This window comes from Myotis nattereri (genome assembly GCF_964212035.1).
Source record: "Myotis nattereri genome assembly, chromosome: 9".
Lineage (NCBI taxonomy): Eukaryota > Metazoa > Chordata > Mammalia > Chiroptera > Vespertilionidae > Myotis > Myotis nattereri.
Genome location: NC_138084.1, coordinates 29,873,126 through 29,896,454, shown reverse-complemented (window position 1 = coordinate 29,896,454; position 23,329 = coordinate 29,873,126). Strand labels below are relative to the sequence as shown.

The window sequence follows — 23,329 nt, the reverse complement described above, 5'->3', positions numbered from 1 at the left end:
AAGAGTCAAACATCTTGAAAGAGCTTCCTTTTTTGGTTCCTCATTTGTGACTCACGCTTGAACCCACTCCAGCCTGGCCTCTGCCCCCACCACTCCAGCTAAATAGCTCATGTCACCATTGACCTCCATGTTGCCCAAAACAATCGACGTATTTCTCTCCTCTCATCAGTAGGCCTCTGACCAACATTCAACAGTTGCCCTCTCCCTCCTTCTGGAAGGTTCTCTCTCTTGGCTTCATAATATCACACTCTTCTGATGTTTGTAGTTTCTTTCTTTCTTTCTTTTTTGTTGTTTTCTTTAATCCTCACCTGAGGATATATATATTTTTAAATATGTTTTTATTGATTTCAGAGAGGATGGGAGAGATAGAAACATCAATATTGAGAATCATTAATTGGCTGCCTTCTGCATGCCCCCTACTGGTATCAGGCCCCAAACCCAGGCCTATGCCCTGACAGGGAATTGAACCCTGACCTCCTAGTTCATGGGTCGACACCCAACCACTGAGCCACACTGACCAGGCCCAAAGGTATTGATTTTTAGAGAGAGTGAAAGAAGGGGGTTCAGAGAGATAGAGAGAGAGACATCAATGTGAGAGAGACACATCTATTGGTTGCCTCCCACACAGACCCTAACCGGGGCCAGGATCAAACCTGCAAACCGGGTACATGCCCTTGACCAGGAATCAAACCTGAGACTCTTAGGTGCCTGGGCTGAATCTCTAACCACTGAGAAACACAGGCCAGGGCTACTTTCCTTCTCATCTCCTTAGCTGGGTCTACCTCATCTCCTCCAAACTCTAAGTGTCCTCAGACTTTGTTCTGGGAAGTGGTTGGAATGAAGGCCTGAATGGCCACCTCTTTGTCAGCATTGGCTCAGGAGATCTGGCCCTGTTTCTTGGATGTTCTCTCTAGGATGTAGTACTTGAAGTTTCTTTGTCCTCAGCCGTAGGCCACAGGAAAGACGCACCACAAACTGCCTGCTTCTTAAGCATGGGTGCAAAAGGAGCCCTTTCACAAAACTCTGATTTCCCAGATTTCACTTGTAATTATGGGGTGAAATCCAGGTCCTCTCTGTGAAGAGTATGCTTGGTGTACACACAAACTCATTTTTTATGGACTCCTGTCAAACCACGCCGTCTAAAACACGTTTGCAAAACCTCCCGTCAGCGACCCACTTGTTCCTTTGCTGAAAGAATTGGCACATTGACAAGACCGGCAGGCTGGGCCAGCGAGCCTTTTTCCTGAATGATCTGTCGGCCTGGAGGGAGCCACAACCCATTGTCGTCCTCCTTTTCTGTCCAAATGGTCTAACACAGAGCCTTTTCAAACCTCAGCCTCTTTTCCTTTCTGATAACGATGCTTGCAAAATGTGTTCATGCATCCATTCACTTATTCGACACCTACTTACTGAACTCCCAGTATGTGGGAGGAACGGTGTGAGGTCCTGGAAATACAGCAGGGAGTCAGACAGGATCAGTGCTCTCAGGCAGGTACCTCTCCACTGGGAGAGTTCTCATGAAGCTTCAGCGTTGAACATAATCGAAGTGAATCACAATGGACACGTATTTGCTCACGCGCTCTACTGCTGCCGAGGTCGGGTGGCAGTTGTACAGCAGATGGCTAAGGAGTCTCACGCTCACTCCTAACAGGCCGGGTGGGAATCTCAGGTCTGCCGCTGACTTTGTGACAGTGTGGGTGGTAACCTGGACAAATGATCACGAGAAGTGAAGTGGAAAAGCAGAATGTAAAATGGCAGGTATTATATCCTCCGTCTTCACGTACTCATACATGTACACACACTTAGAAAATAGATTGGAGGCCAAACAGGAAGGGTCTGCAGAGGTTCTCCCCATCGCCTGCCCCTCTAGGCGGTGAAATTTTGTTTATACTTATTTTACATTTTTTAGGAAACCTGAGCCTTGAGCTAAGAACCTAACCTGTTCATTCATTGAGCCTGACTATGTTCTAGGCATCTTCCTAGGCACTAATAATGAATGGTGAAAAAAATAACAACCCAGGTCCTATCCTGACTGTTATTCCAATGTTGAGATATAGAAAAACAGCACATGCCCATTCATAATACAGTCACATGTGTGTGCCTCTGCTCCTCTCCTCACACACACAAAAACCAGAGCAACACTAAAGGTGCAAACACATACATATACATAAACAATACATCCACATTAATAAAGATGACAACAAAATAAAATTTGATAAATGGGTCAGGGTCACATATAAAAATGTATAATGGAAGATCAAAGAAAAAGGATGTCACTGATTTCCATGGCCATGGCCCTTCAGTTCATAATCTTATCCAACCCTTCCTTTTCCGTAGATTCTGTTTCCTCTCAGGCCTACATATCTTTGAGGGTTAACTGTGTGTTCCAGCACTGGGCCTTGAAAACTATAATCCTGACTAATGTCTGGTAAAATCAGTTTCTTCACGATAAAAAGGAAAAAATGTTCACTCTGCTCTTGCTGCTACAAGAATAGCACAAAGGGTAATAAAAACTGTATTTGCTAAAATTATTCCCAACAAGGCAGTTTTTTATAACAATAAAACAGACTTCAGAGAATGTCACTATGTCCTGTGTGTCACTCCTACACTACATTATAGCAAGTTCCATATATATATATATAATTTACAAACTAGAGGCCTGGTGCATGAAATTGTGCACGGGGGGGGGGGTCCCTCAGCCCAGCCTGCACCCTCTCCAATCCAGGACCCCTCAGGGGATGTCTGACTGCTAGTTTCTAAGCTGGCAGTTGAACATCCCTCTCACAATCCAGGACTGCTGGCTCCTGACTGCTCACCTGCCTGCCTGCCTGATCACCCCTAACCCCTCTGCCTGCTGGCCTGATCACTCCTAACTGCTCCCCTGCTGGCCTGATTGCCCCTAACTGCTCCCCTGCCTGCCTGATCGCCCCTAACCATTCTGCCTGCCTGATTGCCCCTAACTGCCTCTGCCTCACCCCAACACCACAGCTTTGTCTGGAAGGACGTCTGAACATCCGGAATGTCATTCAGCTGTCCAGTCTAACTAGCATATTATGCTTTTATTAGTATAGATATATATATATAAATATGTAGATATATAGATATATATTAATTTCAGAGAGGAAGAGAGAGGGAGGGTGAGATAGAAACATCAATGATGGGAGAGAATCATTGATCGGCTGCCTCCTGCATGCCTCACATCAGGGACTGAGCCTGCAACTCGGGCATGTGCCCTGACCAGGAATCAAACCATGACCTCCTGGTTCATAGGTCAATGCTCAACCACTGAGCAACACTGGCAGGGCTTTTTCTTAAATATATTTTTATTGATTTCAGGATGAGGGAGAGAGAGAGAGATAGAGACAGCAATGATGAGAGGGAATCATTGATCAGCTGCTTTCTGCATACCCCACACCAGGGATCAAGCTCACAACCTGGGCATGTGCCCTGACCAGGAATCAAACCGTGACCTCCTGGTTCATAGGGTCAACCACTGAGCCCTGCCGGCTGGGCAAGTTTTTACACTACAGTTCAACATTCCTGGGTTACAGTAAACTCCATATATAACCTGCCATTATGACCTTCCATAGCAACCAATGGTGAGTACACTTGAGTCTGGAGGACCCCCTTTTCCAGAGCAGAGTCCACCCTACGGGGGTGCTGGAAGTTTTATTTTCGGGGGTTGTCTGTCCTTCCTTCCCTCCTCCTGCACCCTAGGGTCCCAGCTTCATCCTGAGCTGTCTTCCTGCAATGGAGCCCATTCTGCTGTTCCGCTTGCCCTGCAGTCTCACACTGTTCAATCAAATCTTTTTAATATTGATTACCCTTCACAGCCAATGTCAGTACATTAGGGAAAATAAACCTTCCCCATGAGGTGTGAGACTGAAAATGGGCAGAAAGCCCCAATTTGCTACATCCTTGAAAACTGCCAGGTTGCACAATCTGGGAAACTTAAATGTGTGTGAAAAATAACCATCGTGTCCTGGATGCTGGGTTCTGACCAAGAGGAAGTTCCCACATTTCAATGTTTTGCTTCAAACCTCTCTTGCCATTTGTCCCACTAGCAAAGCGTCAGTATATATAGTACCAGGCGCAGCTCCCAGGAGGCGGCACAGGCAGCTCAGCTTCAGCAGGGGTGTCAGCAGGACCAAGCAGCCAAGGTGAGGTGCTAGAACTTTCCAGCACTTTTCCTCTTTGGGGGTTCTTTTTCCACCAGCTTTCTTGTGCTGCACCACAGCTCTCTGCATCTCTCCTGAATCTACTGTTCTGACGATTAGATTTCACCAGGTGGGAATACTTTTGGGATAGAGATTTGTCGTATGCGTCTTCTGTGTGAAGTAGTGATGGGTAGAACAGGCATCCTACGGATATTTATAGATTAACTCATCTACGTGACAGAAAGGTATATCGGACACAAATTTGCAAATGTCTTTTGGGGAAGGTCTGTACAGTTGGATTTTAGGGCTGGCAGGGGATGACTGAAATGGAAATCGGTTTATACAAAAGCCCATTGCAGTCTCTCATACACGAAATCACTGGGATTCCAGTGAGACACATACAAATGGAGAACTAGGTCCTCTGGAATCCTGTCTGTCTGTCTAATTACATATATCAGCTATCTACACATACATATATATACACACACATATATATATGTTCTTGACATATATTTATATATATAATTGTGTTGGGTTTACTTTTGGAATACAAGAATGGGTCAACATTATCCCCTGGAAAAAAAATTAAACGTATTATTCCTGGTATGTCCCCTTCACTGTGCAACAGGATGAAGCTTTCCATGATCATCATTTTCTGTTCCCTCGTCCTGGGCGTCAGCAGCCAGAGATGGTTAAGTTTCCTTAAGGAAGCTGGTCAAGGTAAGAGCCAGAGGCTGTAGGGGCTACACCTGGCTTCCCCAAGACTTACATGAGCAAAGGCCACGTCCCCACTGGGAAAAGGCCACAGTGGGTAGGAAAGAATTACTATTTTCATAATAGGACTTCCCCAGACTTTTAAATTGAAATATATTTGATATATATCATTATATAGATTTAAGGTGTATAACATGTTCTTGATGCATTTATATATTGTAATATGATTGCCTTTGTAGAGCTAATTAGCACCCCAATCACATTACATAATTATCCTTCCATTTTAGTAGTTGGAATAGTTAAGATCTAGTCTCTTAGCAAGTTTTATGATTATCATGCAATATTGTTGTCTATATTCACTATACTGTGCATTAGATCTCTAGGGCTTATTCTAGTTGCACATAAGTTTGTATCCTTAAAGAACATCTGTCCTTTGCCCCCAACTCCAGGCTTTTCTGGATAACTTCGCATCCTTCTATGGGGACCCCAGGTCTGAGTCCTCATAAAGTATAAACCCCAACTTTCATCACAAGTATGGAAGAGATCTAGACTCGGGGGTCATGTTCCCTAAATACAAATGGGGCTCTACGGCCCCCTAGTGGGAACTCAGGAACAGCTCATTTCTATATCTCAGGTAGCCATGAAGCTGGTGAGCCAAACTTATAGAGTGTGTTCCCACACCCCACTCACTTAGTAATTACAGCCAAGGTTAGCTGAGCTTTTAACACCTGCTAGGCACTGCTATAAGAGATTTCCATGAATGAATGGACGCGTTTTCATCCTCAGGAATCAATCCTTATCCTGCAATGTAGGTACCATCACCACTCAATAGAGAAACAGAAGCTCCAAGAGAATAAGAAACCTAACATGGTCCCAAGGCAGAGCAGGACTTAGCCCAGGTCGTCGAGCTCCGCAGACCTTGCTATTAACGCAGCAGACTGCCTCCCGGACAAGACTGCAAGTGGAAGAGTGAGGGATTTGTGAACACGTATTCTGTTATCTGAGCAAATGGCAAATAGTGGGGATGGGGTGCGTTTGGAAGGCAACTCTGTAGAGCTGCTCTCCCCACAATTAATTCCCTGATGGTGGTTCTGCTGGGGCTGAGACCTGGCCAGAAACCGATAGCAAGAGCTATACACCCATGGTACAGTGGCAAGAAGGTGTTTATTTCACAGAATTATTCTGCTGTTATTTTTCTGTGATTGTCCCTGTTTACAATGTTAGGACAGCCGGCATGAGAATCATTGGGTTCTGGGGTGCTTTGTGAAATGCAGACACCTGGGTGCACACACCCCTTGGTAAATTCCAATTCCTGGGCAGAGCCTGAAATCCAGCCTTTTCTGAGCACCCCAGCTGACGCTGTGCACAAACCCCTCCAGGTTTGCTGCCCGCGAGTGACAAAATGTGTTGGGCACTTTTGGAATACTTATTATGCAAGTCTGGACTCCAAGAATGTGTTTAAATGAGTAACTCCGAGTAAAAATGTTGCACCTCTCAATAAAGCTATCTTTCTGAACACCAAAAAGAAAGAAATGCATAAAATGAAGATAACTTACCTCCTGGAGGTATTATATAAGCTATAAATTCAATTGTACATTACATTTCACGCTTTTTCTATTCAGCTAATTTTTAAAAATCGTTGCCTTTTTATTCTAGCTTGACCAGATTCCTCCCATCCATAACTCTCTGACCTTCATCTCAGTTTAGTTCCTTTATTTTTTTGTTCCCCCTTCCTACAGACTAGAGAAGTGATGGTATATTAAACACCTACAATGTTCTCAACATTATACAGAATTTTCTCAGTTCTTCTGGGAGAGGCAGTACTTGCCCATTTTATTGGGAGAGCACTGGCCTTTAGAGCTGGTGGGTCAGCTGCCCTTGTTCTATACCTATTATCCCCATTTTTCAAAGCTCTCATAAGGAACACAGCACTTTTATTGCCTGGATTGAACTCTGACAGTTGCCGAGGTGCCGAATGTGCCCAGATGTTCATATGTACTCAGGACGAGTTGTCCTCCCTTTGTCCACGGGGATGAGTGTCTCCCATTGACTAGGTTGGGAGCACCGTGCTTCTGAACCTCCCTCAGAATCACCTTTGTTCTCACACCTGTCAGGGGGTTCCCTGCATCTGTCCAGGTGGAGGTTTCTTGTACAACTAAACATCCCTTCAGGACCACCCCACCTCTCCTTTGCACGCATCACACAGCCAACACAAAGTGGCCGGAGATATTAGAATGGGGTCAAACAGAATAAAACTTGTACCAAGTGTGATTCTTTTTTTTTTAAAATACATTTTATTGATTTTTTACAGAGAGGAAGGGAGAGGGATAGAGAGTTAGAAACATCGATGAGAGAGAAACATCGATCAGCTGCCTTCTGCACACCCTACTGGGGATGTGCCCGCAACCAAGGTACATGCCCTTGACCAGAATCGAACCTGGGACTCTTGAGTCTGCAGGCCGACGCTCTATCCACTAAGCCAAACTGGTCAGGGCCCAAGTGTGATTCTAATAACATTAACCTAGAAACTAAAATGCAAAATATATATATATATATTTATCTCAAACCAGTATAATCTCCAAGGGTTTAGTCGAATGCTGAGATCATACAATCAGTAGAAGGAAATGTTTTATTCCTCTATTATGCCAAGATGTGATTACCTTCATCTCACATTTTCCTTCCCAGGAACCAAAGACATGTGGAGAGCCTACTCTGACATGAGAGAAGCCAATTACAAAAACTCAGACAAGTACTTCCATGCCCGGGGGAACTATGACGCTGCCCAAAGGGGACCTGGCGGAGCCTGGGCTGCCAAAGTGATCAGGTAACCTGGCTCCTGGGGATGCTGGATGGGTGAGCAGAGCTTGGCTGACTTTGAGGATCAGGAGGGTGTATAGGCCCTAGAGAAGGACCCTGTTGGGGCTGTGGGCTCCTCCTCATGTTCTTCCTTTCACCTTCTCCATCCCTACCCAGCACAGGGCCTGGGCTGCCAGCAGAGCCAGAGAATAGCTTGTGGGCCTGTCCCCCAAAAAGAGAAACTGAGCGCCCATAACTGATTCCCCTCCCCCAGGTGCTGTTCTCCCAGTGGGAGGGTGTCACCCCGGGGCTGAGTGGGCTGTGCCCAGGCAGGGTCAGTGCTTAGCCTCATTCCAGGCTCCTCCCAGAGTCATTCATCCCTTGGAAAGGGGAGGCTGGGGCTGCTTCTCCTCAGCCCTTGATTCACCTCCCACCTGCCCTCCTCCATCCCAGTGATGCCAGAGAGACTTATCCGAGACTCACTGACCTTCTTAAGCATGGAGACAGCGGCCATGGATTGGCGGACCGAATGGCTGACCAGGAAGCCAACAGATGGGGCCGGAGTGGCAAAGACCCCAATCGCTACAGACCTCCCGGCCTGCCTGACAAGTACTGAGCTCCTTGTCTCTGCTCTCAGGAGACGGGGCTGTGAGCCCCTTAAGGGCAGGGACCCTGAGTCATTGAGTTCTACACCCCCAGATGCTGACAGAGGGCACACATATCTGTGTAATAAAAGCTCAAGAGTTTGAATGTTGAAAACTTTGTGTTATTCTTTAGTATACGGACTGCCCATTTGGTACCACGGGGTGAGGGATAGACACCTACATGAGGGCAGAGCCTGCGCCTGTGTGTGTGTCTAGGGCAGCCGTGGGCAAACTACGGCCCGCGGGCTGGATCCGGCCCGTTTGAAATGAATAAAACTAAAAAAAAAAAAAAAATGGATCCGTACCCTTCCATGTAATGATGTTTACTTTGAATTTATATTAGTTCACACAAACACTCCATCCATGCTTTTGTTCTGGCCCTCCGGTCCAGTTTAAGAACCCATTGTGGCCCTCGAGTCAAAAAGTTTGCCCACCCCTGGTCTAGGGCCATGGTCAGCAAACCGCGGCTCGCGAGCCACATGCAGCTCTTTGGCCCCTTGAGTGTGGCTCTTCCACAAAACACCACATGCGGGAGCGCACATACAGTGCAATTGAAACTTCGTGGCCCATGCGCAGAAGTCGGTATTTTGTGGAAGAGCCACACTCAAGGGGCCAAAGAGCCGCATGTGGCTCGCGAGCCGCAGTTTGTCAAGCCACAATTTGCCGACCACTGGTCTAGGGGACACAATCTCAGCGTCATACAGGGCAGATGCCCTGCATCAAGCCTTCCCCTAATCAGAGTAGCTCAGTCCAGAACCCTCTATAGTTTGTCAACTTTGGCTAGTGGCACCCAGCAGACATTTCCTGCCATCTACTGTGCACACACTGTGTTTGTTATCCCTTAGAAGTCAATCTCCAGTTACTAGTTAGCATATCTTCACGTTAACCCTCCTTCCTCAGGTTCCTGGCTGCTTCCTCTCAACCGTGCAAAGCAAAAACGTGGGACCTTTGTTCACAAATCCTTAAAAATTCCAAAATGGTGCCCTGACCGGTGTGGCTCAGTGGATAGTTGGCCTGCGGACTGGCGGGTCCCAGGTTCAATTCCGGTCAAGGGCATGTACCTTGGTTGCGGGCACATCCCCAGTGGGGGGTATGCAGGAGGCAGCTGATCGATGTTTCTCTCTCATCGATGTTTCTAACTCTCTATCCCTCTCCCATCCTCTCTGTAAAAAATCAATAAAATATATTTATTTAAAAATATTTAACTTATAAAAAAATTCCAAAATGGTGAAAGCAGGACATTGAGCCAAGCTCAGGGCTCCGCTAAGCTGGGGCTCTGCATGCCGCACAGGCCTCAGGCCGTGACACAGGCAGTTCACTGGGAAAAGCTCCCCAGCCAGGGGGCTGAGAGCACTGAGACTGTCACCAGAGCCAGGCTTTGCCTCCAAACATCAGGCGTAAATATGCCTCGATCACCAGGGGAATACAGTAACGGAACTCAGATTGAGCCAGAATCATCCATCTGGAATGGGCAAGACGGGAACCAGAATCTGGGAAAACCTCCGTACTGAGGACAGAGCTGTGCCTGTTAGTATTTGTCTTAGCCTCTGGAAGAACCACCAAGTGGGGATTTTCCCGGCCTCCCTTGTGTTCTGTATTTGATCCACAGACCAGAGGTGTCCGGAAACCCCAGGCTCCTCATCTCAGCCCAGCAGCTCTGTGTTGTAAGTCTGTGTTGTTATCCAGGAAGTTCCTGAATCCAGATTTCTTCTACATGAAAGGGTGGGGAAAGCTGGTTGTGGCTCTAGCCTCACTCTGAAAGCAGAGGGGAGTCACCGAGAGCTTCTGATCAAGGCTGTGCCTCGAGTGGACAAGGATTCTGACAGTGGATCTCCTGTTCACTTCCTGACACCAAGACAAACACTCCTGCTCGGGGGCCCCTGGTTTATCTACCAAGAAGGATAACTCTACATCTAAATCCAGGAGCAATGTGAGGTGGGAAGCAGTTGAGGCAGATTAAATTAGTCCCCAGACCTACAGGTTCCAGGTCTGGGCACTATCCCTTTTTATCAAGCTGCTGTGATTCTGGTGTAGCAGGTTTGTCAACCAGCTGACTGGATGCTCCCTAAGGTTGCTTACATTTCCATGTGCTGAGACTGAGAGGCGGTGGTGGGAAGGCAGTGTTTAGAAGTGAAGAAGGTTCTTAGGCGACTGCTGCAGCTGTCTAGGCAAGAGGTAATGGGAATGTGGGTGGTGGCAAGAGAATGGAAAAATATCACCACATAGAACTGAGAGGATTTACCTAGTAATTGGCAATGTTAGAAGAAAAAAATCAACTGAGTCTGTGGGCCAGGACATCTTTTTTAGGGGAAGAGGTCAGGAAGGGTTTTCATCATGCAGATTGCCTATTTCTATGGGAGGTGGAGAGGGCCCACAGTGCAGATTATCTCCTTGGTGTTAACCAGAAAATTCCAGACTAGTTGATTAAGATTATGTTTCCAGGAGAGGCTGAAAGTACAATTGGATCAAATATTAAAATCTAGATTTGGCAGCATGCGCCTTTTTGAGCCTGCCGCTTTCTCTTTAACAATTCCCTTTTGATCAGACACTCAGCTTAATTAAGAGATATGATAAAAACTCAGGCATATTAGCCCCAACCGGTTTGGCTCATGGGTAGAGCATCGGCCTGAAGACTGAAGGGTCCCAGGTTTGCTTCTGGTCAAGGGCATGCACCTTGGTTGTGGGCACATCCCCATTAGGGGGTGTGCAGGAGGCAGCTGAATCTATGTTTCTCTCTCATCGATGTTTCTAACTCTCTATCCCTCTCCCTTCCTCTCTGTAAAAAATCAATAAAAAATATATTTTTTAAAAAAATCAGGCATTAGTATCACTCTCAGTTACCACTCTGCAGCTCTGCTGGGCCCTGGTGCGGCATATTTGCTCAGGCTCTGTGACCTGGTCTTTGGTTTTCTCTTTAACAGCAGGGAGGGCTGAGAAGGGGGAAGTAGCAAGGTGACTACAGGTTTTGAGCCATGACCAGGGCAGTGACAAATCTAATACGTGCAAGGAAGGTATGAACTTCAATTTCGGTCTTCCCACTTTCTCTGAATTGTGTAAAATAATTTACATGGGTCTGATCACCACTGAGTGAAATGATGATAGTCTAAACCTTTCCAACAACAGCTAACATTTCTCACCCATATAGCATGTCACTATGCAGTCCAGTTTAGTCTCATTTAATGGTCACTACTAGGTCTCTCTGACCTTAACTTTCTATGTGCCGGGTACTGTACTATGCGCTTCATGCTTATTCATTAGTGGGTGCTAATATTAGCCCCATTTTACAGATGAGGAAACTGAAACCTAGAGGAACATAAATAACTTCCCAAAGGTTAGACAGAAAAAGACAGGACATTCAAAGCCAGAGTCTCAGAACGCAGACTCTCACCACTACGCTATCCTGCAGCCCTCCTAAACTGCGGCCCAGTGTATAAACAAAAGTAAAAGTGAGGCAACCATGAATCACAGCCTGCCTAGAAATTTTAGCAAGTCACAGATACAAGTTGCATTTGAAAACATTGCCTAATATCCAGATTGACTGTTCAAATTTAAATATTCAACTAAAGGGGTTTTTTGTTTTTAGTTTGCCTTGGAAAATGAATTCTGATGATGTGAGATTTTTTTTTTTTTTTAATGCTAGAAATTTCCCTCTGTCCCCTTCTGGTAAATGAGGATTGCTGTAATATGCTCTAGAAATATATGTTGGGAAATGACTGCACATATATGTCTCCTTCTTCCGAGATTTCCTCTGGGTTGTCTTTTGGACAGTCACGTTGTAATGACAAAAGCTGACAGTGAAGGGCGATCTCTAACTCTCTACCTTAGTAGACTCACATTCAATATAATCCATACAGCCCAAATCCAGCTGATGCTCGTGGGTGTGATATTGTGAGTTGTAAGGAGAAATATGCATATATTTGGTCTTGGTTCCAGTTTCTGAAACTGACCTCCTAAAACCCTAGAAATTTTCCAAGTGATGAGTTGAGGGAGAGGTCGTTTTTGTGTTAATGAGGTAACTCTAGACGGCACCTAATATTGGGGCTGGTTGCCAGTGGGACCAGCCACTTTCAGCCTCACCCCCCACACACACCTCACCTTCAGGGAGGGGAGAGGGGCTAGAGATGGAATTTCTATCGCCAATGACCAATGATTTAATCAATTGCGCCTATGCAATTCAGTCTTCATGAAAACCCAAAAGGACTGGGTTCCAAAGCGTCTGGTTTGGTGAACATGTGGAGATTCAGGGAGCGAGGAGCTCAGAGAGGGCACGGAAGCTCCTTGCCTTTTCTTACACCTTGTCCTATGCAACAACTCCACGTGACTGTTACTCAGTTATACTCTCTCACAATAAACTGGTGATCTAGTAAGTAAATGTTTCTCTGAGCTCTGAGAGCCACTGTAGCAAATTAATCAAACACGAGGAGGGAATTGTGAGAACCTCTGACTTGTAGCCAGTCAGAAGCACAGTAAACAACCTGGACTTGGGACTGGGTCCGAAGTGGAGGGCAGTCTTGGGAAACTGAGCTCTGACTAGAGAAAAATTCTGAAATACCTAAATTAAATTACAGGTGGCCAGAGAGGGGGAGAAAGAGACAACTGGAGTTATTCAGTTAACAGCTATAATTGGAGATGAACCAAAGACTATTCACATTCCTGAATGCATATTGAAACTTTGAATCAACTTCCTAGCAGCTATCTAAAAATAATAGCAGATTTCCAGACACCACTGCATCCTGCTTACCCAGGCACAAACTTTCTGGACTTTTGTCCACAACCAACCCAGAAGTAGTAAACAATTCTTCCTTAAGGACTATGCACCTAACCTAGAACTTTCCCCACTTCACCTTTTCCCAACTCTGTTTTCTACAGCCAATATAAATTCTTTCAAAACAACTTGCGTCTTCCCTCCCCAAACCATTTTTAGAAAGCTCCATTACGCCCGGTTTCTCAGTGGTTAGAGCGCTGGCCCTCGGTCCAAAGAGTCTCAGGTTCCATTTCCAGTCAAAGGCACATACCTCGGATGCAGGTTCAATCCCTGCCCCGGTCAGGATGAGAGTGGGAGGCTAACAATTGATGTGTCTCTCTCAGGTCAATGTTTCTCTCTCTAATCCCCACCCACTCTCTCTAAAAAAATATATATCTTTACTCATCTGATGAGGATTAAAAAAAAAAAAAGCTCCATCAGCTCCAAGACTGCAGACAAATATTCATCTTCTACATCCTGCCCTGCTGCTGGTGGTATTGACTATATCGACTATATGCCCCAGGACTGGGTCCTTTTTCCAACTAGCACAGAGCTCAACAAGCCCTTTCTTTCAGAACAGCTCTTGGCTACAAAGGTTTTTATTTAACATCCCTTAACCAACAGAATCTGATGCTATCTCCATGTAGATAGTGTAAGAATTGATTTGAATTGTAGGACACAAAGCTGGTGGAGAACTTAGTATGGGGAAATACCACACACACATACCCCACCACCATTACCACCCCACACCCTTACTGCCACCACACACTGTTGCCCAGAATCGTGAGGTTTCTCAAAATTCTAAGAAGCTTTGTGAACTTTTTCTCTGACAATCTCTTTAACCCATCAGGTTACATCATACCTAAATGTCATGTGAAAGTATGACAGTAATTTTGTCTATAGATCTCTGGCTGTGTTATAAATGAAAAAAAAAAAAAAAAAAAGTGAATCGTTCAAGTACCCAACACTTTGCTTACTCCACATTGAGTCTAACCCATACCTTCCTACAAATTGCTCACAATAAACTTCATGTCTATATTCTATTCAAATGAAAACTTCAATCAGATTTTACATTTATTATTAATATAACATGTTATATCTATAGAAGTCTGACAAATCGCAATCTAGTACTTGGCTTAAATAATACAAGCACTTGCTTCAGTCTTCATTAGTTTTAGCCTTTCTTTATTGTGACTTTAAAAAAATAATTTCTAAAAGTGCATGATTTCTTTGAACTACTCTGTTCAGGAAAAATTCAAGTTAAAACATTATCAGTAATGAATTAATCAGTTGTATAAAATGTCAAATTCAGATTATAAAATGTCAAATACTAGAAAAAATGTATTTTAAATTAGTTCAAATTAAATATGGGGCCATTTCACTTACATATCTAATTTGAGTCTTCAGTGTTTCACTTTTTTTTTGTATTAATTCCATTACACCAGGTCATATTTCAGTAATTTCTCAACTTCCCTAGACAAGAATAAAAAAAATTCAACTCCTGTCAATTAAATGATCTGTCTTCGTGTGATCACAATGAGAAACTTCTGCTCCTACAATCCACAAGCAAGAAATAAATAACACTGTTGTTCAGAATACTAGTAAGGACTGCATCGCTGTGAGCATTCACATTCTGATTACAGAACTCTTCATATCAGCAAACAAGGACCAATTCCTTTCAAGATTCAACTTTGGTTGAGAATCACTGAGGTCACAGATAAGCCATAAATACAGAGGTTACAGACACTGGCCAAAGTACTCCCAATAAGGCAGCAGGGTTTTCAAGTGGTGCCTTTCCTTCAATAACAAACACATTCGGAAGATTCAGGAGCATGATTCCATTTTCCTTAAAATGTTATGACATCCTATTGAATCTTCTTCCACTAGGCCTGCTGAGACCAGAGAAACCGATCACATTTTTCAAGCATACTTTGTATCAAGGCTCTGAAATCACAAAGAAAAGAAACAATTTAGTTCTCATTGTTCATTCTTTACAAAGAAACTTTAAAAACTACAAATAGAGGATTCAAAAGCTGTCTGACTCTAAGCATCGAAAGACACAATCAACAGAGTGAAAAGGCATCCTGTCCTACAGAATAGAATACATTTGCAAATCATATATCTTTAGAGATTAATATACAAAATGTATACAAACTCATACAACAAAAAAACAAATAGTGCAACTGAAAATGAGCAAAACACTTGAATAGGTACTTTTCCAAGATGACATACAAATGGCAACAAGCACATTAAAAAGATGCTCAACATCACTAATTATTAGAGAAATGCAAATAAGAACCACAAAAAAATACCACCATAGGACAACTATTATTAAACACACACACCAAAAAAACAAACAAACAAACAAAAACAACAGAAAATAATTAGTATTGAAGAATGTAGAGAAATTGGAACCCTTGTGCATTGTGAACAAGAATATAAAATGGTGAGCCTCTATGGAAAACAGTTATAGCAGTTCCTCAAAAAATTAAATTACCATATGATCCAGCAATTCCACTTCTGGGCATACCCCAAAAAATTGAAAGCAAAGTCGCAGAGAAACATTTTATACAATCATGTTTATAGCAGCATTACTCACATAGACAAGAGGTAGAAGCAACCCAAGTGTCCATTGACAAATGAGTGCATAAACAAAATGTGGTATGCACATATTATAGAATATTATTTAGCCTTAGAAAAGGAAGGGAATTCTGACACTTGCTACAATATGGATGAACCTTGAGGACATTACACTAAGTGAAATAAGCCAGTTACAAAAAGACAAATACTGCATAATTCCATTTAAATTAGGTACTTAGAATAGTCAAAATCACAGAGACAGAAAGTAGAATGGCAGTTTGCCAGGGGCTGGGTGGAAGGGAAAATGAGAAGTTATTGTTTAATGGGTAGAGAGCTTTGCAAGATAAAAAAAGCTCTGGAATTAAGCTGCACAATGATATGGATACACATAACATTACTGAACCAAACACTAAAAAATGGTTAAGATGGTTAATTTTATGTTATCTGTACTTGACCACAACTAAAAAAACAAACAAAAAACCTAAGACAATTAGGTATTTGATACCAATAATATTCTTAAAGAACTGAGTACACATCAGATTTTGATATTCATTCACATTAATCCAAACTGCCTTGGTCATGATTGTGAACAAAGTATTACTTTAGCCTCTTCCCTTAATCACCTTAATCAACAGGTGAGTCTCAGTCTCCTCATCTGTTGTTAGGGGTTGGGACTGGATGATCTCTCTAGTCCCATCCCCCTCTGAAAATCTTGGGTTTCCACATTCCCAAAGCACCTATGGAGAGGGCATGACAGACAGGTATTACCTCTGTCTTTTCTCAGCAATCCTTAGGATATTGCAGGTTCTGGTAAATCTCTCTGACAGCTCAAGTGTCAAACCACATTCCTGTAGCAGTGACCAGGCCCGATCTGGACCCATGGCCTTAGCTAACAGCAGTGCTACATTCTCCAGGTTAACAGGGGAAGGCCCATCACTGAAGCTCCCATTTGGTGAATTCTGGGGGTCTGGCTTTGTGTTTTTGTTCTGAACAAGATGTAGGAGAAGTTTCCACTCCTCCATGGTTTCTGGGATCCAACCTACACAAACACACAAAAACATAGAAATGTTGGCTCTGACTGCTCTTTGTACTCTGCCTGCACATAGGAGACAGTCAAAACAGTTTATGAAAACATTTAGTTGCAACATACAAATATTAGAGAACATAATCTCATCACCCTAACACAAAGATGTTTTCTGAACATCTGCTGAATAAATAGTTCATGACAAGGAAAAGTCACAAAATTAACTTCAATATTCTTTCATTGGCTCATTAATTACCCAGGGCATATTCTATGCTGGGCACTGAATGTGCAATGAAGAACTCTTCTGGGACTTACAGCAAAGGAGACAGATCTTAGACAAACACATAAATGCACTATCCTTATATATTTACTAGAGGCCCGGTGCACGAAATTCGTGCGGGGGGGCGGGGCGGTCCTCAGCCCGGCCTCTGCACCCTCTCCAATCTGGGACCCCTTGTGGGACCAGCCCTAAACCGGCAGTCAGACATCCCTCTCACAATCCAGGACCACTGGCTCCTAATTGCTCACCTGCCTGCCTGCCTGATCGCCCCTAACCACCTCTGCCTGCCAACCTGATCGCCCCCTAACCACTCCCCTGCCAGCCTGATTGCACCCAACTGCCCTCTCCTGCTGGCCTGATCGCCCCCCAAATGCCCTCCCCTGCCAGCCTGATCGCCCCTAACTGTTCTCCCCTGCTGGCCTGATCACCCCCTAACTGCTCTCCCCTGCTGGACTGATCACCCCCTAACTGCTCTCCCCTGCTGGATTGATTGCCCCCCTAACTGCTTGCTCCCCCTCGCCAGCCTGATCTCACCCCTAACTGCTTGCTCCCCCGCCGGCCAGAGCACCCCTAACTGCTTGCTCCCCTGATGGCCTGATCACCCCTCCGCCTCCACCTCAGCCCCTGCAACCATGACTTTGTCCGGAAGGAAGTGGGACATCCGGAAAATGTCCGGTCGACCTGGTCTAATTAGCATATTACCCTTTTATTAGTATAGATAATTACCAAGTGATACAGAATTTTAAAAAACAAACTACAAATTTGACAGCTAGCTAGAATTATATACATGATCACTGAAATGTCCACCAAATTTCTTTATTGAAGGTCTGAAGTGACTTCTAAAATACAACCAAGAGTAAACAAATGGGATTTACATACCACTGTCCCCATCCATCAGGCTCATATCATTCAAATATACGATGTTGGTGAAGGCCTCTCTTCTTCTCTCCAGCTCCAAACAGAGAGTAAGATATCCAGGCCAGAAACTTTAAAGAAACCAAAGTTGAAGAAAGGAATAAAGGCAGTGAATTTATCTGGAGCTGCACAGTCCATTATAAAAGATACTAGGTGCATGTGGCTATTTAAATTTAAATTAAGTAAAAGTAAATAAAATTTAAAAGTCAGTTCTTCAGCTGACCAATCCATATTTCAAGTACTCAATGGTCACATGTAGTTAATGGCTATCATATTGGACAGTGCAGAATATTTCCATTACCATAAAGTTTTGACAGCCCTGATCTGGAGTATATAAGAAAAAAGAATAAAAGCTAGTGGTAAATACTGACATTCAAGGCCAAGCACCAATTATTACTTTATATATATACATACTTTATAAATGTAAAGATTCAAAACAAATTAGCATATTTTCTCCAAATGTGAAAGTTCTCCTTGACTCTACTCCCCCTTCATTTGCTATATCCAGTATTATAAATCCCACTGCATTTTCCTTCTAAATGTCCCTTGGATGTGGTCCTTTTGTTGCCTTACTAATCACCAATTCAGTTAAGAATGAATTACTGCCATAGCTTTTAAGCTGACCTTTCTGTCTCCAACCTTTCTCATGTATGACACCAAAAATGATTTCCAGAAAGGTCTCTACTGATGACTAAATTCTTCTGACCAACTTTCAAGGTCCTCCATGATATCATCACCCACCACCTGGCAAGTTTCATCCTTCATTATCAATAAATACACATGTGCCGAAACCGGTTTGGCTCAGTGGATAGAGAGTCGGCCTGCGGACTGAAGGGTCCCAGGTTCGATTCCGGTCAAGGGCATGTACCTGGGTTGCGGGCACATCCCCAGTGGGGGATGTGCAGGAGGCGGCTGGTCGATGTTTCTCTCTCATCGATGTTTCTGACTATCTCTCTCTCTTCCTCTCTGTAAAAAATCAATAAAATATATTTTAAAATAAAAAATAAAAATAAAAATACACATGTATCAAGTACCTGCCATTATAAGGGGAAAGGAAGAAATAGGTCCCTATCTTCAAAAGATTATAATCCAGGGGAAGCCATATGATAACATGGCTAGGCAATAAGTAACTGACTAACATGTGGTATGAATAAAAAGTAATGTCAGGTTTTCCTGCCCTTATTCTTGTTTCTTAAGCCTCACCAGCCCTCCTCCCGGCTCCTTTTAAATACAAATCCTATCCAGCCTTCAGGGCTTACCTCCAAAGTTTCATCTCCTCCTTGAGTCCTTCACTAGCAAGTCTCCTGAGAACATTCTGATCCCTCCCAATTTGGACAACCCTATAGCAATTATAATTCAAATCACAGTCTAGAGCAGCCGTGGGAAAACTATGGCCCGCGCGGGCCGGATCCGGCCCATTTGAAATGAATAAAACTATTGAAAAAAAAGACCGTACCCTTTTATGTAATGATGTTTACTTTGAATTTATATTAGTTCACACAAACACTCCATCCATGCTTTTGTTCCGGCCCTCCGGTCCAGTTTAAGAACCCATTGTGGCCCTCGAGTCAAAAAGTTTGCCCACCCCTGGTCTAGAGCTTAATCCATCTGTATGCCTGGGGTTAGCAACTAAGCCAGTGGTTCTCAACCTTGGCTGCACATTAGAATCACCTGGGAATCTTTTTAAAATCCTGATTTCTGGGCCTCATCCTCTGGAAATTCTGTTTCTTTGTTACTAATGTTGTGGCCCCACCCACAAATATGCACAAATATGAAAAAATGTGCACAAAAATTAAAAGGAAAAGTTTGTGTACTTAACTATTACTTAAGATACTTTCCTGTAGCAAAGAGTATTCGCAAACGATAAAGTATATCAATTCAGGCCCTTAACTACTACAAAGTTATTAACTGAAATGATTCTAATCTTAACTTCAGCTTCTAAGAAAATTCTCTTACCCACGAGACCTGCAGATGTCAGTCATTTTCTCTTTGGTTGTAAAATCTGCAGGCAGTTTAATTAGATGAAGGATCAGCTGACTGTAACCCCAGGAAAACAAGTGTGAATGAGGCCTGTGAAATGAAAAACTCCCTAAATTAGATAGGAAATAAATTCTACAAAATGCTTATTAGTCATCTAATAGGTAAGAGCAGAATTTAATTATATTTGTTCCATTATTATATTTTTCAAACATTTTTACTTGGATTTTGAAAAATTAAAAACATTTTTCCTATCACAAATACCTACTTATTATTTAAAATTAGACATTTTTAGGTAATCAAAAACAAAAGAAAGAAGCCTATACTTTCATCCAGTCAGATAGCCACTGTATATCCTTCCAGACCTTTAGTTTAGGCATATAGGATAGGTCTTTGGGGGGCTTTTAAAGCTTCTCTGCAGGAAAATACAAGAATCATTTGTGACACATTATAAGTATCAGTGTGTATTTTTTATGAATTCTATTTTTTTAAATCCTAAATCAGGTATGTCTAGAAATTTCTGGGGAGAAAATACACACAAACACATATGCACAATTTTTTCCCTTCTGTTACAGGACAGCAAAAAACTACAAAAATTCCAGAGCAGGAGGAATAGGGAAACTGAGACAAGAAAATTAAAATAAGGCCAAGCAGTTTGGACAGCTTGCAGCTAGCTTGTAAATAACAAGCCCTTATCTTCCCCAGCTAAGGACATTTGAGAGCAAATGGTTAATGTGTCTCCAAAGACAGCATAGAGAAATGAGGAAGGAGAAAGAAGAAGGAAGAATGCAGTCTTATCTCATCCCATTCCCTAAACAGAAAAGCCAGCAGTCTCGGGGCCTTGGCAAGATAAAATTGCCAGGTGCTTCTCACAAATTCTGGGCAAGCCAAAACAAAGTGAAAAGGGGACCTTAAAAATTAGCCAAGATATTTGGCAGAGGAGTTTTAAAATCTATAGACAAAAAAGTATATAAGGCAAACTCTCCCCCCACCCTCAATCCCCACCCCACTAACTCCTGGGATTAGCCAAGAGAGCCCATCCATGCGTTATGCAGAATGATAAATTTGCTTGCCTTGTTCCTTTAATAAATTTGCATGCCTTACTTTTTAAATTACTTTCTTAATAAATTCACTTTAACACAACACAATTATCTGGGAGTCACTCGTTAGAATTCATTCTTACGAGCAAGACAAGAATCAAGGTGGGGACAGCCCTCTTCCTTCAGTGGGCTTTCCGATAACACCTCTCTGGTGTCTATGAGAGGTGCATGTAACACTTCTAACACAGGTTTGGTTATCAAGAGCTCTAAATGTGGGTCCATGAAAGAGCTTAAAGGGGTCAGTTTTGTTTTCTGTGCAAAATTTTGCATGGATATGCATTTTTCTAGGAGAAATCAGGTTCTTAATAGGATCTATAACTAAAAAATGTTCAGAACCACTAGGAAGTGCACTCAATCTTGTTACTACCATAACTTGGCTCAGTCTCTTTCAGAGCTGTTCCTGAAGTAAGCCCAGAATGCTATATGTGAATAAACCAGCTCCATTCCAAAGGAACATCAGAGCTTAAAAAGAGGATTTCTATACCTGGGATTTCCTTCATCATCCATAGTGCTTGTGCTTGGGGGAGCATCATGGGACACTGCTAACAGCAGCCAATCCAATCTTAAAGACTCTGGTTGTAGAAGGGACTCAAGGAACGACTGCCTAAGAGACAGAAAATAGGGGAGAAAAGTCACCACTTTTCATGCTGAGAAAGGAAACATAAACTGTGGGGATATGAAAATATTACTGAGGAATCATATAGTGAATAAAATAACTTGAAAATAACTTCTGCTACAAAATGTCTAGAAAAGCTGGTGAAAGTCTAATAGCCTTTTAAATGAACAGGTGAGCCCCAAGATAATAAGGAAAATACCAAACAGCCAAAAATAAAAAGAGAAATAAAAGTCAGTATGGCAAATATGAATCAATCGAAGGAAGAAGACGGATGGTGGTGCAGGGTGGGAAGAATAGCCAGTCTCAATAACAGGGGCTGTGTGGAGACAGAAAATGAGACCTCAGTCTAATTTCAACTGCCCAAATCCTTCTCTTCCATTGTAGATGCCTCAATTCTATGGCAGCTGACAGTAAAAATGCTACAACTGCTATACAAGAGAGATAATACCCTATCTGAAGAAAGAAAAGTCTACAAATACTAGTAATTCTCGCCTTCTTACCGGTGATCTTCAGGCCTTGATTTCACTAGACTGTCTAAATAGGCCAAAAACTGAGCAGGATGATGATGACAAAGTTGCATGACATCCGAAGGCAAAATTGATGGGTAAAACTTGATCAAGGATCGAAGGGCAGATTCCCCAAACTTCTCATACAATCTGCATTTAAAAACAAAACATATTAGTCTCCAACTCCAGTGAGATGATATAGCATGGTTACATTATCTAAGTACTTATTAGAAATAAATATACTAACAAGAAGCTGACCAACATGCAACTGAATAAAACTTTACAGACTAAGACCAAAAAAAAAGAAAATGCATGTGATTTAGTTCATATAAACAACATACACAACAACTTACTGGGTAGCATAAGCAATCAACAAAGGACTGTCAAAAGGGACCGAGTCATCCACTAATTTTAATTTTGTTGGTAGATCTCCTTCTTCCATCTCCATATATGTAGGACTGGAACTTGCCATTTCTGAAAGATAAAACATACCTTTTTCCCTTCATCTCATAACTGTAAATATTTAATTCATGAACACATTGGTTCAACAACCATGACTCATGCACCTACCCTGTGCAAGGCCCTATGCTCATTAAGCATTGCAGGAGAGACCAACAAGAACAAGATACGACCTCTGCTTTTAAGAACCTTAAAACCAAATTGGGAGGCCAAGCATATTACAAGTTTTAAACAAGAAAAAGTAAGAGATCACCAATATATGTCTCTATTACCCTTGAAAAAGAGATATACAGTATACATGTATACTATCAATGCCAAATTCCTGTTTTTCTAGAACCAGTGCCCTTCTGCCATCTTTTGAAACAAAATAAGTTATTCCAATTTAATTAAATTAATTTAAAATTTTTTACCTATTTTTTAAATATGTTTTTATTGATTTTTAGAGAAAAGGGAGAGGGACAGAGAGAAACATCATCATTGGCTGCCTCCTGTATGCCCCCTACTGGGGACGGAACCTGAAACTCGGACATGTGCCCCGCCTGAGAATCGAATCAATGACCTCTTGGTTCCTGGGTTGATGCTCAACTGCTGAGAGGCACACCGGCTGGACTGACCTATTTTTTTCTTAAACATGTATAGGAAAACTTCTTTCTCTGAACCAAGACTTGACTTTTGGGAATAGCCAATTCATTTAAAGCCATGTATGGTAAATAAAGTGAATTATGATCTAATTAAAAACCACTTGTAGTTAAAAGGCTCTTTTCAATAATTATAACATCATTGCAAGGGTGAAGCCTGTTCAATAACCCATTTCTAA

General features: G+C 42.7%; 3 protein-coding genes across 3 annotated transcripts in view; 1 reads left to right on the top strand and 2 right to left on the bottom strand.

The window, feature by feature from the left end:
- Window positions 1-1,447, bottom strand: part of LOC308524873 (serum amyloid A protein-like) — a gene marked incomplete at its 5' end in the record, with an annotated part of 32,808 nt that extends 31,361 nt beyond the window's left edge. The window contains one exon of the mRNA XM_081099478.1: window positions 1,411-1,447. The remainder of the gene's footprint in view (window positions 1-1,410) is intronic.
- Window positions 1,448-4,114: 2,667 nt separating this feature from the next.
- On the top strand, window positions 4,115-8,639 carry LOC308524874 (serum amyloid A-2 protein-like). The gene is made up of 4 exons (XM_081099479.1): window positions 4,115-4,160; window positions 4,786-4,877; window positions 7,557-7,695; window positions 8,121-8,639. The coding sequence occupies exons 2-4, from the start codon at window positions 4,787-4,789 to the stop codon at window positions 8,281-8,283; spliced, it is 393 nt and encodes a 130-aa protein (XP_080955605.1). The 5' UTR covers window positions 4,115-4,160; window position 4,786; the 3' UTR covers window positions 8,284-8,639.
- Window positions 8,640-14,100: 5,461 nt separating this feature from the next.
- The window catches only part of HPS5 (HPS5 biogenesis of lysosomal organelles complex 2 subunit 2), a 37,375-nt gene continuing 28,146 nt past the window's right edge, over window positions 14,101-23,329 (bottom strand). Inside the window, exons 19-25 of the mRNA XM_081100369.1 lie at window positions 22,407-22,527; window positions 22,048-22,203; window positions 21,416-21,535; window positions 19,811-19,924; window positions 17,819-17,925; window positions 16,404-16,674; window positions 14,101-14,999 (exon numbers count right to left, since the gene is read on the bottom strand). Of these exons, the coding sequence (XP_080956495.1) occupies window positions 14,939-14,999; window positions 16,404-16,674; window positions 17,819-17,925; window positions 19,811-19,924; window positions 21,416-21,535; window positions 22,048-22,203; window positions 22,407-22,527 (950 nt within the window). The 3' untranslated portion in view covers window positions 14,101-14,938. The remainder of the gene's footprint in view (window positions 15,000-16,403; window positions 16,675-17,818; window positions 17,926-19,810; window positions 19,925-21,415; window positions 21,536-22,047; window positions 22,204-22,406; window positions 22,528-23,329) is intronic.

What these genes read in the sequence shown, in the direction of transcription:
- LOC308524874 (XM_081099479.1), top strand. Translation starts at nt 4,787, where the DNA reads ATGAAGCTTTCCATGATCATCATTTTCTGTTCCCTCGTCCTGGGCGTC. An exon ending in CCTTAAGGAAGCTGGTCAAG is followed by an intron (nt 4,878 to 7,556) that starts GTAAGAGCCAGA and finishes TTTCCTTCCCAG; the next exon opens with GAACCAAAGACATGTGGAGA. An exon ending in TGGGCTGCCAAAGTGATCAG is followed by an intron (nt 7,696 to 8,120) that starts GTAACCTGGCTC and finishes CCTCCATCCCAG; the next exon opens with TGATGCCAGAGAGACTTATC.